This window comes from Cottoperca gobio, chromosome 19 (assembly GCF_900634415.1).
Source record: "Cottoperca gobio chromosome 19, fCotGob3.1, whole genome shotgun sequence".
Taxonomy (NCBI): Eukaryota; Metazoa; Chordata; class Actinopteri; order Perciformes; family Bovichtidae; genus Cottoperca; species Cottoperca gobio.
The window spans coordinates 6,792,213-6,807,174 of NC_041373.1; the positions used below are offsets into that span (position 1 = coordinate 6,792,213).

The 14,962-nt window shown below is 41.7% G+C and overlaps 1 protein-coding gene across 1 annotated transcript; it reads left to right on the forward strand.

Annotated features, from left to right (window-relative positions):
* Window positions 1–3,571: 3,571 nt before the first annotated feature.
* On the forward strand, window positions 3,572–14,757 carry LOC115025076 (ATP-dependent RNA helicase DHX8). The gene is made up of 23 exons (XM_029457126.1): window positions 3,572–3,768; window positions 4,042–4,127; window positions 4,250–4,322; window positions 4,810–4,901; window positions 5,479–5,582; window positions 5,741–6,115; window positions 6,384–6,528; window positions 6,923–7,129; window positions 7,251–7,338; window positions 7,816–7,913; window positions 8,199–8,346; window positions 9,213–9,394; window positions 9,835–10,029; window positions 10,349–10,534; window positions 10,638–10,848; window positions 10,938–11,119; window positions 11,290–11,430; window positions 11,548–11,703; window positions 11,861–11,998; window positions 12,206–12,334; window positions 12,826–13,022; window positions 13,675–13,854; window positions 13,984–14,757. Exons 1-23 carry the CDS (start codon window positions 3,660–3,662, stop codon window positions 14,201–14,203), a joined length of 3,642 nt encoding a protein of 1,213 aa, XP_029312986.1. The 5' UTR covers window positions 3,572–3,659; the 3' UTR covers window positions 14,204–14,757.
* The last annotated feature ends 205 nt before the right edge of the window (window positions 14,758–14,962 follow it).

A 14,962-nucleotide genomic window follows, 5' to 3' on the forward strand; every position in this document is an offset into this window, starting at 1 on the left:
CCTGGAAGCCTACACCACACAGGGGAGGCAGAAGGAAACAAGGCGGGGGAGGAACTTTTCTCATAAACATTGGCTGGATCCGTAGCAACGTGCGTACATGTGAGAGAGAGAGAGAGAGAGAGAGAGAGAGAGAGAGAGAGAGAGAGAGAGAGAGAGAGAGAGAGAGAGAGAGAGAGAGAAAATAAATACATTCTATATGAATCATAAAAGCCCTGATGTAATGTAGCAGCACGGCACCACCTGTTTCAACATCATGCTTCTGTTGGGGCTGAATACCTGATGTTATTAAGTGGACATTTTGTTCAAATACACTGCATGGCCATAAGTATAAGGACACAGCTGTGCTGATGTTCAGGGTTGAGTCCAGGCCCCTTAATTCCAATTTAAAAGGGTACTTGCTTTAGCTTAGCGTAAAGACTGAAAGCAGGGGTAAACAACTAGCCTCGCTCTCTCCAATGTTTAAAAATACACAATAGTTGAGCGTCAGATTTCACCTGTTGTTATTACCACTGCAACACTAGAAGCATGTATTGTGCACAAAGCACAAAGCCAGGTTCCGAAGAAATGTTTAGGTGTGGAAGAACTTGACTGACCTGCACCCAGTCCTCAGCTCAACCCCATGCAACAGCTTTAAGATGAACTGGAACACAACAGTGAGGCAGACCTGATCACCAGCTACACTGTTGCACCTCACTGATGCTCTTGTGGCTGAACGGGAGCAAATCCCTGCAGCAGGTTCCAACACCTTGTAGTGGAGGCTGTTATAGCCGCACGTTAACGTCCACGGTCTCTCTCATCATATATGAGTGTAATGTTGTCGACATATTTTTGGTCATGTGTGTATACGCTCTGAATGTTTGCCTGTACTTTAATACAGTGGTAGAAGATATATCCAGATTGTTTGCTTAAGTAAAAGTTGTAATACTACACTGTAAACATGCTCTGTTACTCTGTGGATAATAGAGTATTTCACTAAAGGTAAAAGTATAAAAGTATTAGCAACATTTGTACTAAAAGTACCAAAAGTAAAAGTACTCATTATGCAGAATGGCCCATTTTAGAGTATTAAACTGTATATCATGGATTATAAATATTGCTGCATTAATGTGTTCATCACTTTAACGTTATAGCTGTTAAAGGGGGAGCTGAATTTAATTACTTTATAGTTCTGGGTAGCTTAATCTATAATAAAATATCATCATTGAGTGTATATTTTGTATTAATAATCTGAATTTGCAAAGTAACTACTAACTAAAGTTGTCAGACAAAAGGCAAATGGAAAAAGGTATAGAATTGTACCTAAGTACAGTACTTAAATGTAAATATACTTAGTTGCTTTCCAGATTTATAGGAATCTAATGTGTTTTTCTTTACTCGTAGACAGAACACGAACCGTGAAATAAATTCCAGGGTGTATGTTTGACAGTACAGGTGGGAGGAAATACTTGGAAAATTAAATATGCGTTTACTTGGAAAAGATCATGTGGCACTTCTGAGGAAAGCTTCCTCGTGGGATGAAGAGAATCGATTACTGCCTGAGACAACATACGAAGACGTAACAATGTAGAATGTGCTTTTAAAGAAGCAGGAGAGAATGTGAGAAATGACAAGCGAGAAAAGCTAAAGTAATTACCAAAGATCACAGACGTTCAGTTCTTATCTAGTTCAACATACTGTAGCATGACGCATACAGACATCAGCGCAAAGGTTAACTACTTATTTGGAGGTTGTGTGAGCATGAAGTCATGTAAGAATTTATGACATTTTTCTAGATCAGGAATTAAGCAGTAGTCTGCTACAGTAAACACTATAAGTGACATGTTAATGGCTGGGTAATGAGGATTACATTTGAAAAAGGAGATTAGAGCTAGGGGGTCTGAGAAGAGAGTGCCAACTTGACACAGACAGAGGGTAATATGTAGAGGCAACAGACAGAGGACAGCGCGCGTCGTAAGATTGGATCAAGGAGACGAGGATGTGCTGGGAGCTACAGTATATGAAGGGTCATCCCAGGATGATTGCAGGAAGGATGTCTTCCAGGTTCTGTCCTGCATACCAACGTGTACTCCGAACATAAACACCATACACCTTACCCAATACATTACAATGACCCTAACAGCATATACAAAGTGGTACAATATGCAGTAATGATGTGCTGGTCCACACTTCTCCCACAGTAAAAGACTTCCAAGTCTCCATGAGTCAAAAACCTCTTAGTGAGTGCAAAACCATGAATCATGACTGTACGCTGTGACACTTTGTGTACCGGCCAAGATAGAAACAGAGATAAATTTGTGGTGGAAGCCTGAGCGAAGAGTTCCAGATTGCATGGTGTGATTAATAGCTATAAACGGTGCACAGTAGAGTCCATATGTCTTAATAATTCATTTATTTTTGAACATTTCATTCCAAAACCATGGGCATTAATACAGTTTGGTGCTATTGCAGCTTTCACGTTTCTGGGAAGAATTTGGAGCCTGGTTGCGATGATTTGTGTGGTCGGGGACAATTGAGGTACAATTCATCCAAGAGGTGTTGAGGTCAGGGTCCCGCTCAGGACAGTCTGGCTGGATAAAATCACACACTTCTTTATGGACCTCTTTTTGAACATGGGGCATCTTCATATTGAGACAGGAAGGGGTCTTCCCAAAGAAGTGGCCACAAAGTATGGTCTAAAATATCTGTGTATACTGTAGCAGTGGTGTCGACTCGAGTCTCATGACTTGGACTTGAGCCGCAAATGTAATAACTTTAGACTCGACTTGACAAAATCAAAAAACACTTGCAACTCGACTTGGATTTTAACACAGATGACTCTTGACTTCAGCTAACCGCTCAAAACCTGTGCGGTGGTCAGAAAATAATTGCAATATGAAAAGTGCAAAGACTTGAGACTTACTTTAGACTTCCAAAACAATGATTGTGTCCCACAACTGTGCTGTAGCATTAAGGTTTATTCACTTTCACTTGCCCAAACCATGAAAATCGGCACAGGACCCAAACTACACCTGTCCTCATACTCATGGCCCTATAGTGGGGTTTACTTGCGTCCCATCTGAGCAACATGCTTTTTCTACGTCTAAAATGTCTTAAACCCATCAGTGTTAATAAATTCTTCATTGCACTGTAACAAATTATTTAGGCAACAAGGCTACGACAGGCATAATGTAGCTCATGCTATGCATCCCAAGGGCCATAGCTGGATATGTAAGCCTCCAGAACACAAAACATAAACCTTTTTATTTTATTTTTATGAGTTAAGTTGTGTGCATTAAACAAGCAATGTAGAATTCAGAATACACGGTCCAGGAACATAATAATGAGAACATTATACAGGCTGTATATGTTTCAGTTTCAGTTTATCTATACATCAGAGATGCATTTGATTTGAAGGATCACTTTTATAAAATACAGATGTTTACAGTCTGCCTCTCAAACCCAAATGACAAATTGATATTTCACAGTAAACACCACACATGTGGAGACATGTACATTTTATGTTAGGAATTTTAGCGCCATCGTGCGACCAGTATGCAAGACCTGCAACCCCTACATCCATGCTACGTACTTGACGTAAGAGCAGACGGAAGTGGAAGTTGCTCGCATTCAACATGTCTGCTGGCGTCGTCTTCACCTGAACAAAACAAGACTCGTGGAGAATGGCAGACGGTGGAGTTGACGAGCTATCGCAGCTTGAATATTTGTCTTTGGTGTCCAAGGTCTGCACAGAGCTTGACAACCATCTGGGAATAAGTGACAAAGATTTAGGTGAGTATTTTGTGCTCCAAACAAACACAATCCCTGCTAACTAGCTTATGCTAGCTAGCGGTTGTTAGCTAGCCACAGTGTTATCTGTTAACATTGTAAACTGGCATGTTTCCCAACAGAAGGGTTTTTCCCCGGAGTGTTGCCATGTAAAGCGTAACGTGAAGGGAGCTTGTAGTAACGTCTCAACACGGCAATAATATATTTGAAACGTTTTTCGGCGGAGTTGGCTATTTTGGCTGTTCATTTGTAATTTGTTGTTTCATTGTTTCGCAGCTGAATTTGTTATTGACCTTGCTGAAAAGCAGCCGGCCTTTGAGGGATTCAAAGCTCTTTTGCTCCAAAATGGAGCAGAATTCACTGTAAGTATAACGTCATCCGCTGCATCAGGCTAACAGTCAGTACGTGGTGTAAGCTAACGTAACGCTAGATAACGCTCACTTGGTCACTAATCGTGGTTGTCGTTTTGTTGTGTTCATTGAAGGATTCTCTCATCGGTAATTTGCTCAGGCTCATTCAGACTATGCGACCTCCACCCCAGGTATCAGCGAGTAAAGGTACGTTAATGTAATCTGTTTGTTGTTATTGGCTTGTTTCAAAGGATCCCAAAATCTTCCTGAGGTCCACACCTGACATGCAATACATTACACATTATGTTGACATTAGTTGAATTAATATACATACAATTAACATTATATACAATTCAGAGACAGTGTCTTTGAGTAAGATATATCAACTTGTTCTCATAAAAGTAACATTTTAGTCAACATACTAGTACAGAAAAGATAATCAAATAGTGTGTTTAGGGTACTAGTTTATCTGATAAATAGTGATACATTTTATTTGAGCTTTGTAACTATTAAAAACGGGATAGGGTACTTTATTGGACAAACTCTATTTAGAACAAAAAAGCATATTTTACCTAAAGAGACTTTCCCTCTGGATTGTTTACTTGTTTGTCATCTCTAATTTGTACTGTGTAAATTTTACATATCAATAATCAATAATCAAAACTACAATTAATGAATAACTGTCCATGTTCAGCTGCTGAGGCTTTGGTCAAGCCGAAGACAGAAAAGGAAAAAATCAAGGAGTTGTTTCCTGCACTGTGTAGAGCAAATGATCCCGCACCAAAGGTACGTTACTTTAACACGTTATTTGTAGGTGGTATTACTTTGACTTGTAATCCCACTATTACCATTAATGCAATCTTCACACATGGATTGATGGTTAATGTGTACTCTTTGTGCTATATCTGTGGTGCAGTTTTTATTCACGTCTGCCTGCTCTGAACTTGCACATTGCATCTCTATACATCCAACACAAGCTTAGTTTACTCATAGAAGCTGGTCTTGACTCTCCTCTTCCCAATCAATATTATAACTGCGGCTGCCTGTAGGTTATTTGGAAGAGAGGACTTAATGTGGTTGTCCATAATTGGCTGAAAATGTCTGGGGAATAAAGTAGGGTGATTTAAAGAAGAGCTGTGAGTCATGTTTTTAATTTTGATGGACTGAAGCGCACTAGTCGGCGTCTTGCAGTTTAGTGTATTCTCAAGAAAAAGGATTAATTTACCTGTGAAGACCAACATGCCTGTAGCATAATGCAGTGTTCCAAACATGAATTTAATGAGAACTAAACAAAGGTGTAAACCGGTGAAAGTTTAATGGTACTTTGCTGCTAATTGATTTGTTTAATTAACTTTCTCGGAAGCTTCTAGATGAAGATGATGTGAAAGTAGCAGCTGATGCCATGAAAGAGCTGGAGATGTTTATGCCCAGTGTCAGTGGGCCGGACTCTAAAAGCAGCAAGAGCAGGTAAGATGAAGTGATATTTCTTTGTTAAATCTAGGAAACAAAAATACCACAACCAGCAATATGCACTTATACCATGAAGTTTGTGTGAATTTAACTTTATGTAATAACAGTGGCTTGTGATGTTTACTTTATTGTACTTTTCTCACTTTTTCTCACAGGTCAGAAAAGGGCAGACGCCACAGCCGAAGTCGCAGCAGAAGCAGAGAAAAGGACAGACACAGGGACCGAGATCGGGAGAAGGACAGGAAGAGACGGCATCGCTCAAGGTCCAGGTCTCGCTCCAGAGACCGTGATCGGCACAGAGAAAGAGATGGAGAACGAGACAGAGATCGCGGCAAAAGAAGAGATAAATCTTCCCGCTGGGCTGAGCGCTCACCTAGCCCCAAAAAAGACCAAGAAAAAGACTCTGACCGCTGGAAGGACAAACATGTGGACCGCCCGCCACCTGAAGAGCCATCTGTTGGTGACATATACAACGGCAAAGTCACCAGTATCATGCAGTTTGGATGCTTTGTTCAGCTGGAGGGATTAAGGTCAGTATTAAGTCACCAAAGTGCTATAAACACAACATTAACTTTACTTCAGGATGGCAGATCAGCCTCCTGCTTACGACTGAAACGTTTTAGCTTTTTGTCCCAATCATCAATTCTGTAAATTGAATGGAACTGTTCAGGTCTGTTTGCATGTGCATTCTGATAATGTGTGGTGCATCCACGGAGCAAAAGTTACCAGGAATAAACTTTTTTTTATTATTGTGTTAATTCTGCTATTTAAGTCAACCATGTTGTTCTCTGTATGTAGGAAACGATGGGAGGGTTTGGTCCACATCTCCGAGCTGCGTAGAGAGGGCCGTGTGGCCAACGTGGCTGATGTTGTCAGCAAAGGCCAAAGAGTCAAGATCAAGGTGCTCTCCTTCACCGGCTCCAAGACCAGCCTCAGCATGAAGGTAAGAAGAGCAGACTGCTTATTAAACGGATTTCTGAGACGTTAGTCACAGTTGCAAGAAGAATAAATAGATTGAAATTTGTGTGTGAAAAATACAGAAATAAGATTTTCAGATTTATTTGTGTGACTCAGATTGGAAAATGTAGATCTTGATGCAACATTGGTGCTTATTTGATTTTTAATTGTGTGTTTAATTTAATCTGATATTCCCTTTTATATCTGAGCAGGTAATTGTTTGAGCCAGTGAGTCATTATCAACTAAATTAGTAATTAAGCTCCTTTTGAATTTCTCATGAGATCTATGGACTTTTGGAAACACTGTTTTATTATCAAGGGATCTTCTCTTGATGATGATGTCAGCATGTAAATGGCCTACTTTTTATCTCCTTTTCCAGGATGTAGAACAGGAGACGGGAGAAGACCTGAACCCCAACAGAAGGAGGAATGTCGGCCCTGACGGAGGGGACGAGATCTCCATGAGGAACCCCGACCGGCCGAGCAACATGAACCTGGGACACGCCCCCGAGCTGGAGCAGGATGATACCCTGGAGCGCAAGAGGCTCACCAAAATTTCTGACCCAGAGAAGTGGGAGATCAAACAGGTGTGGATTTCTTTTGTACACATTTAAGGTGTAAGTAGCTGTTTTTGAGGAAAATCTTGAATCCCTTTTGTGCACTTATTTTTATCTCATGCTAATACTCATGCTCTGCGTCTGCATTTAGATGATTGCTGCCAACGTCTTGTCCAAAGAAGAGTTCCCTGATTTTGACGACGAGACAGGGATTCTTCCTAAAGTTGATGATGAAGAGGGTAAGAAAAAAAAATATTTTCACCCATCGCAGAACCCATGTCTTTGCCGTTAGCAGTGTCTGTCCACCAGTTTGGTAGGACTGAAATATCTCAACAACTCTTGGGAGAGACATTTGTTACCCAGAAAGTGAATTGTAATAACTAGTGATCCCACTTTTCATGTAGCCCTACCATCAGGTCAACCTGTTTATCTGCCCAATACTTTGGTTTATGACCAAATGTCTGCAAAACTAATGACATTCCCATGAGCCTCGGCTGTACTTTGTGTTCGCATGCTAACGCACTAAAGCTAAGTGAAAATCATACTTGCTCAACATCAGCATGTTAGCATTTAATTCAAAGCACCGCTGTGCCGAAGTACAGCCTCACAGAGACACTGGCATGTCTGCAGACTCTTAGTCCTGTTTCTTTCTTCCTGAACGACGACTTGTATACGAGTGGACTGCTTGCTCATTGATCTTGTTCTCTTGCATTTAGATGAAGATTTGGAAATTGAGTTGGTTGAAGAGGAACCCCCGTTCCTGAGGGGACACACCAAACAAAGCATGGACATGAGCCCTGTCAAGATTGTGAAGGTACGGCATACGTCTGAACATGTTATCAAATATATTGCTTTACACACAGGGGAGACACGTTTAGACTTGCTGTCACATTTCCTCTGATATGTCCTTGTCAACTGATTATTTGGGGAGGATACTGACATATTTAGCTGAACAATTTTTACAAAAGAGCAGAATATTCGTCTAACACAAAAATAATTTGTAACTGATTTACGGGCTGTTCAACACACATTTTCAGTGACTGTAAATTTCTACAGCATCGATGGCCTTATGAAATTGAATTGTGTTCCCCCCCCATAGAATCCAGATGGCTCTCTGTCCCAGGCAGCCATGATGCAGAGCGCTCTGGCTAAGGAGAGACGAGAGCTGAAGCAGGCGGCGCGAGAGGCAGAGATGGACTCCATTCCCATGGGGCTGAATAAACACTGGGTCGACCCGCTGCCAGACGGTAAGAAATCCATTAGATGTGCACATTAAGTGATTTCTACCTCACAGATGTCGATGCTGAAGTGTGATTCATCAAATCCTTGTGTGTGCAATAAAAACATCTGCCAACTTGAAATTAGCATATTGATGAGCTTAACCTCTGTCGTTAGATTTATGAACTAATCTGATTGTGCCAAAAGCAAAGATAAAACAGAAATGTTCTTTGCCTTTTTTTTGTGCAAAAATCCTGTTTGCCTCTTTATTAAGACCACAGCGCAGTGTGTGTCAGACATGAGACATGCCTCATGATGGCAGGCAGCAGCCTTCAGGCTTTCCAGTACTGGAGATGGATATCTCGCTTCCTACAGCCCCATATCTGGCCGGATGGAACAGTCTTGCCATGGTTCAGTGTTTTCGTATCTCCTCCATGGCCCTAAATGTCTAGACAGTTTCCAAGTGTGGGCATTATCCTGCCATTACCATGCAGATCTCAGTGACGTAGCTACTGATGGGATTATAGGAATACTTCGCTCCCAATATGACCATTTCTATATCGACTACTCGCCCTGTGTTACCTTGAATTCTGAAGAAAGCGTCTTTCTCGCTTGCCTCCACAGTCGACAGAGAATCCAAAAAGTCTTGGTGAATTGAAGTGAATGGTGGCCACGTTTAACAACAACAACAAAACTATTTAAAACCATCAGTTTACAAACTCTCATAACTCGTGCAGTATAAGTCTCATTCATCCAGTCGTATGCTCACTACTTCACAAACGCATGCATTTATTTTGCTAAGACCTTACTATTTAAAACACTTCCTCGTAACGGAGCGCTGTTTAGCGTAATTGACATACAAAATATAATTTTGCACACTACTTCTCTTTTACAGTCGATGGTAGGCAGATTGCAGCTAACATGAGAGGCATTGGCATGATGCCTAATGACATCCCAGAGTGGAAGAAGCATGCTTTTGGAGGCAACAAGGCCTCTTATGGAAAGAAGACCCAGCTCTCCATCCTGGAGCAGAGGGAGAGCCTGCCCATCTACAAGCTGAAGGAGCAGCTCATTCAGGTGCGTCACAGTTTAAAAAGGAAACCCAAAGGGAGACTTTTCACAGATTTAGATGGCTGCTTCACATTGGAGTTTATAATTGAGTCTGTTGATAATGTGATTATCATTTAGCAAGCAGATGTTGATGCTTAAGTACATTGATACTGTGAGCAATGCGGAATGGAAACATCTGCCAAATGCAAATAAGCAGATATTTTCAATTTTGTTTAATTTGCTTTTCTCTGCTGCTGAGTTATGATCTCAAACAACCCTCTACGGAAATGTGGCTAAAGAACAAATACAGTACCATTGCCACACAGTGCAGGTGGTTGCATCTCTAGTATCATTACTTTTTAAATATTTTTAATCCATATTAGCTTTGTTCTTTTCCAAACAAAGATAAATGCGACAGTGGGAAGTGCTGCCATTCAACATTTGCTCTCTGTCTTAATCTGTCACAGGCTGTTCATGACAATCAGATCCTGATTGTGATTGGAGAGACGGGCTCCGGTAAGACGACGCAGATCACTCAGTACCTGGCGGAGGCAGGCTACACCACCCGGGGGAAGATTGGCTGTACGCAGCCCCGTCGTGTTGCCGCCATGTCAGTGGCCAAGAGAGTCTCTGAGGAGTACGGTTGCTGTCTAGGCCAAGAGGTGAGTGATCCATCATGTACTGTGTTCTCATAGTGATGGTACAATTACGACATTTATATTTTCTTAGGGCTGTACCGAAATAGTTTGAAGCTTGATTCATAACATTGACATTCAAATTCTAAATCAACATCATATAAGGGGGGTGTAATCCAAAAATCACGAAATGTTTTATCTAACACATGATCCCCATTCCCTCCGTGTTTGTTGGCGTTTCAAAAACAATATTTTGAATGTTAAAAAAGAAAGAAAAATGCTGTACAGCCCTATGTTTTATAATCGCTTAGTTTTTAAGGGCTAATATAATTTCTTCGCCCTCTAGGTGGGTTACACCATCCGTTTTGAGGACTGCACCAGCCCGGAGACGGTGATCAAGTACATGACGGACGGTATGCTGTTGAGAGAGTGTCTGATCGACTCTGAATTGGGCCAGTACGCCATTATCATGTTGGATGAAGCTCACGAGAGGACAATCCACACAGATGTTCTCTTTGGTTTGCTAAAGAAGGTAAGTGAGCAGAGGCTTTTGTTTTCATACATTCGGGGGGAACAGTTGAGTCACTTGTGATAAGTCAAAGAGACGCTGAGTATTTCTTTTTTGTCCATCTCAGACTGTCCAGAAACGCACAGACATGAAGCTGATTGTAACTTCAGCCACGCTGGACGCCGTGAAGTTCTCTCAGTATTTCTATGAAGCTCCCATCTTCACCATCCCAGGAAGAACTTACCCAGTGGAGGTTCTCTACACCAAAGAGCCTGAGACTGACTACCTGGACGCCAGTCTCATCACCGTCATGCAGATCCACCTGACCGAACCTCCAGGTATGATTTTAATAATCTTAAAAGCATGTTCTTTTCACCAGCAGCCCCAAACATCAGTCCATGTCAAAGTCAAATGTTCCCTTCTCCAGGTGACGTCCTGGTGTTTCTGACGGGACAGGAAGAGATCGACACAGCTTGTGAGATCCTGTACGAGAGAATGAAGTCTCTGGGGCCTGATGTTCCTGAACTGATTATTCTGCCAGTTTATTCTGCCCTGCCCAGTGAAATGCAGACCAGGATCTTTGACCCTGCACCCCCAGGCAGCAGAAAGGTGCCTATATTTGACAATAATCTTTCAAACATGGAAATATTTTATTATTTTGTACTTCTTATAACCTTGCATAAGCTTATACAATGTGGTTAAATGTAACACGATTAGGCCATGATGCTTTCATATAATGTTCTCACAATGTAGATTAATGTTTATTGTTCTCCCCTCAGGTGGTCATTGCCACAAACATTGCAGAAACATCTCTGACCATCGATGGAATCTATTATGTGGTGGATCCTGGCTTTGTCAAGCAAAAAGTGTACAACTCAAAGACTGGCATCGACCAGCTGGTGGTGACTCCCATCTCACAGGTACAATATATTTATGACGTACTTGATATTGCAGGAGAAGAACGGCAAATGTTTTTTTTGATATTTCAGCATATGTAATTGAAGCAATTGTTTTAAACGATCCGTTTTCAACATTAGGCCCAAGCCAAGCAGAGGGCGGGTCGAGCCGGCAGGACGGGCCCAGGGAAGTGTTACAGGCTCTACACTGAGAGAGCCTACAGGGATGAGATGCTGACCACCAACGTGCCCGAGATCCAGAGAACCAATTTGGCCAGCACTGTGCTGTCTCTGAAGGTAAACAGTCTGCAGACAGCATGCTAGGCTTACTTCTACTTCTAAAGACCAAAAGTTGCAGCCAAAGTTTCTCAGGCCTTGAAGTTAAGGTTTTAATATAAACCATTAACATAATACATTGGTATTGATCTTTTTATATTTATGTTTCCTCCACCAGGCCATGGGCATCAACGACCTTCTGTCTTTTGACTTCATGGACGCTCCTCCCATGGAGACTCTGATCACAGCCATGGAGCAGCTCTACACTCTGGGGGCTCTGGATGATGAAGGTTTACTCACACGGCTGGGACGAAGGGTGAGGAATGCTTTCCCCTTCAGCTGCAAAGATGAAGAGAATAAATCTACATCAAATCACAGTCTTACACTTTGTAGTTTGAATAAACAAATAATGCATCAGTGTGCGGTTGCTTGTTTTTAAATAAATTTTTATATTATGCCTTATTCATCTTTAGTATTGCTTCATTTAATTTGAGCTTTTCATCTCTCTGCATCTGTCGTGTAGATGGCGGAGTTTCCTCTGGAGCCCATGCTGTGTAAGATGTTGATCATGTCCGTCCATCTGGGCTGCAGTGAAGAGATGCTCACCATCGTGTCCATGCTGTCTGTGCAGAACGTCTTCTACAGACCGAAGGTATGCCTAAATAAAAGTGGCAGGTTTCTAATATAAATACAGACCCAGGTCAAAACTCATTATGATCATGGGGAGTGTTTTTATTATTGTTGATTTAGGGATAATACATTGCTTTGCTTGTCAGTCTATGAAACTAATAAAGGGTTATTATTAGCTATGTTGCTATGCATAAAGTAAAACATATATATATATATGCCTTTGGTTGTTTTGTTAGTGGACCAAAAAATAATTCTTCTAGTTGTTAATATTCGCTGTCTCTGGCTTTTGCACTCAAGCGTGCACAGAACCCGTAAAAAAAAATATATGCCCAGGCAGTTTTGAATTTCCCTTTCCTTGCATTTTAAAAAAGTCTGCATGAGTTTATTTATCGCCTGTGACGACAGTTTGTCCACTCAACATTTAATCTTAATTTAAAAGATGCAATCATACAGTCCTAATGGTAAATCTCTTTCCCCTTCATTTGTTCATTTCTTTTTCTTCTTGTGTTACAGGACAAGCAGGCCTTGGCCGACCAGAAGAAGGCAAAGTTTCACCAACCTGAGGGAGATCACCTGACCCTGCTGGCTGTCTACAACTCCTGGAAGAACAACAAGTTCTCCAACCCCTGGTGTTATGAGAACTTCATCCAGGCTCGCTCCCTGCGCAGAGCCCAGGACATCCGCAAACAGATGCTGGGTATCATGGACAGGTACACAAAAACAACAACATGCAGAACCACAATGCCTGTTAGCAACTTCATCTGAAATAACATTAAAGGGATAGTTGGGACTCTTCTGAAGTTTGCGGCAGGCCCCCAGTTTGGAGAGACGGACAGGAGTACCAGCTAGGAAGTGAAGCAATGTACTGCTGTGGACGGGGGCAGCAGCACAATGTATCTACGCCACCTAAAATGATTTCATTGCTTTACATTGCCGTGAGACAGCCATTTCTGACGGGGAACTGAAGCTGTTATTTATTTTTAATCTATGTTCTCTTCAAAGCCACCAGACCCCATTGACACAAACAGTAATTTTGCCGCACAGAACACAGAAGTTTCTGGTGTACAGCTGCCTCCATCAATTAGTTTGTTTGTGTTGAGTGACTTTGGTGAATCCGAACTAATCCTTTAAAAATACCAAAATGACACAATAACATAACACGCAGCGTGCAAATGAACTGGTCGAGGCAGCCGTAGCGCAGCAGCTTCCGTGTTCTGCAAGATTCTGCATGCCGACCCCCATATACTGTAGGTAATACACTGACTACTGATAAGTACAACCCCACTTCAAACAACCTGATCTATCCCTTTTTAATATGTCTTGTTTCTCATGAACCTCCAACTTGCTCTCTCTTCTCTTTAGACATAAACTGGATGTGGTATCTTGTGGAAAGGCCACAGTACGGGTCCAGAAAGCCATCTGCAGTGGCTTCTTCAGGAATGCAGCCAAAAAGGATCCCCAGGAGGGTTACCGCACCCTTATAGACCAGCAAGTTGTATATATCCATCCCTCCAGTGCTCTGTTCAACCGCCAGCCTGAGTGGTAAGACAACACATCAGTTCAGCTTTTTCGCAGTCAAACAAGAGATACATTTATTTTTATAATAGTATTTAATTGCAATTTCCAGAATGTAAAACAGCCTAGTTGACGTCCTGCCTCTCTCATCCTCAGGGTTGTGTACCATGAGTTGGTGCTGACCACAAAGGAGTACATGCGGGAGGTGACCACCATCGACCCTCGCTGGCTGGTGGAGTTTTCACCCGCCTTCTTCAAAGTGTCGGACCCCACGCGCCTCAGCAAGCAGAAGAAACAACAGCGCCTCGAGCCTCTGTACAACCGATACGAGGAACCCAACGCTTGGAGAATCTCTCGAGCCTTCAGGCGCCGTTGATATGCGTGACATCACAAATGAAGAACAGAAATGTTTCGATGAGGACCAGCACCAACATGGGATCAGTCCCTGGTGGTGGAAGTTTTTATCACCAGTACTTCATACTGTTCACTCCCCCTTTTTTAAAAATGTGTACACAGAAGTTCCTACATTAACCTGGTTGGGTGGGAATTTCATTATTTTAGGAAAGTCGGAGCTATTTTCTTTTCATAGCACTATTACAGGAAGAAAAAGAACGCTTCCATTACTGTCCCGTTAGAAAGCGGTTTAAAAGTTAATCTTCTGTGAGGAGATTCTTCAAAACGGTGGACTATTTATTTTGACTCTGTAAATTGTAATAGCGTAATGTTATGCCTGAATACGACCTGATAGAATCGTGATGGAGTCTTTATATTTCACCACTCAATACTTGTCAGACCATAAGGATTGAGCAGCGTATATGTTTGATAGATTTTGTACTTAACTCTCTTGCCTGTGTATCTGAGACTGTCGCTTTGCTACACTTGCCATTGTAACTTTGAACGGGTCCTTCATTAAATACTAACATTTTTCAACCCTGTTGGATTTTGTGAATCGTAAGTAGATGGAAAGGTACAGGACATACAGAGATGTGTTCTTGTTCGGAGAGTGGGGTGTTGTCTGTTGAACAAGCCAAACAAAAAAGTAAATAAAAGATAACCGCTCAAAACACTCTTTTGGACTTAATGGTTAATATAAAATGTTTAACTGGTGGTCTTTTAACTTTTACATACCCCCTCC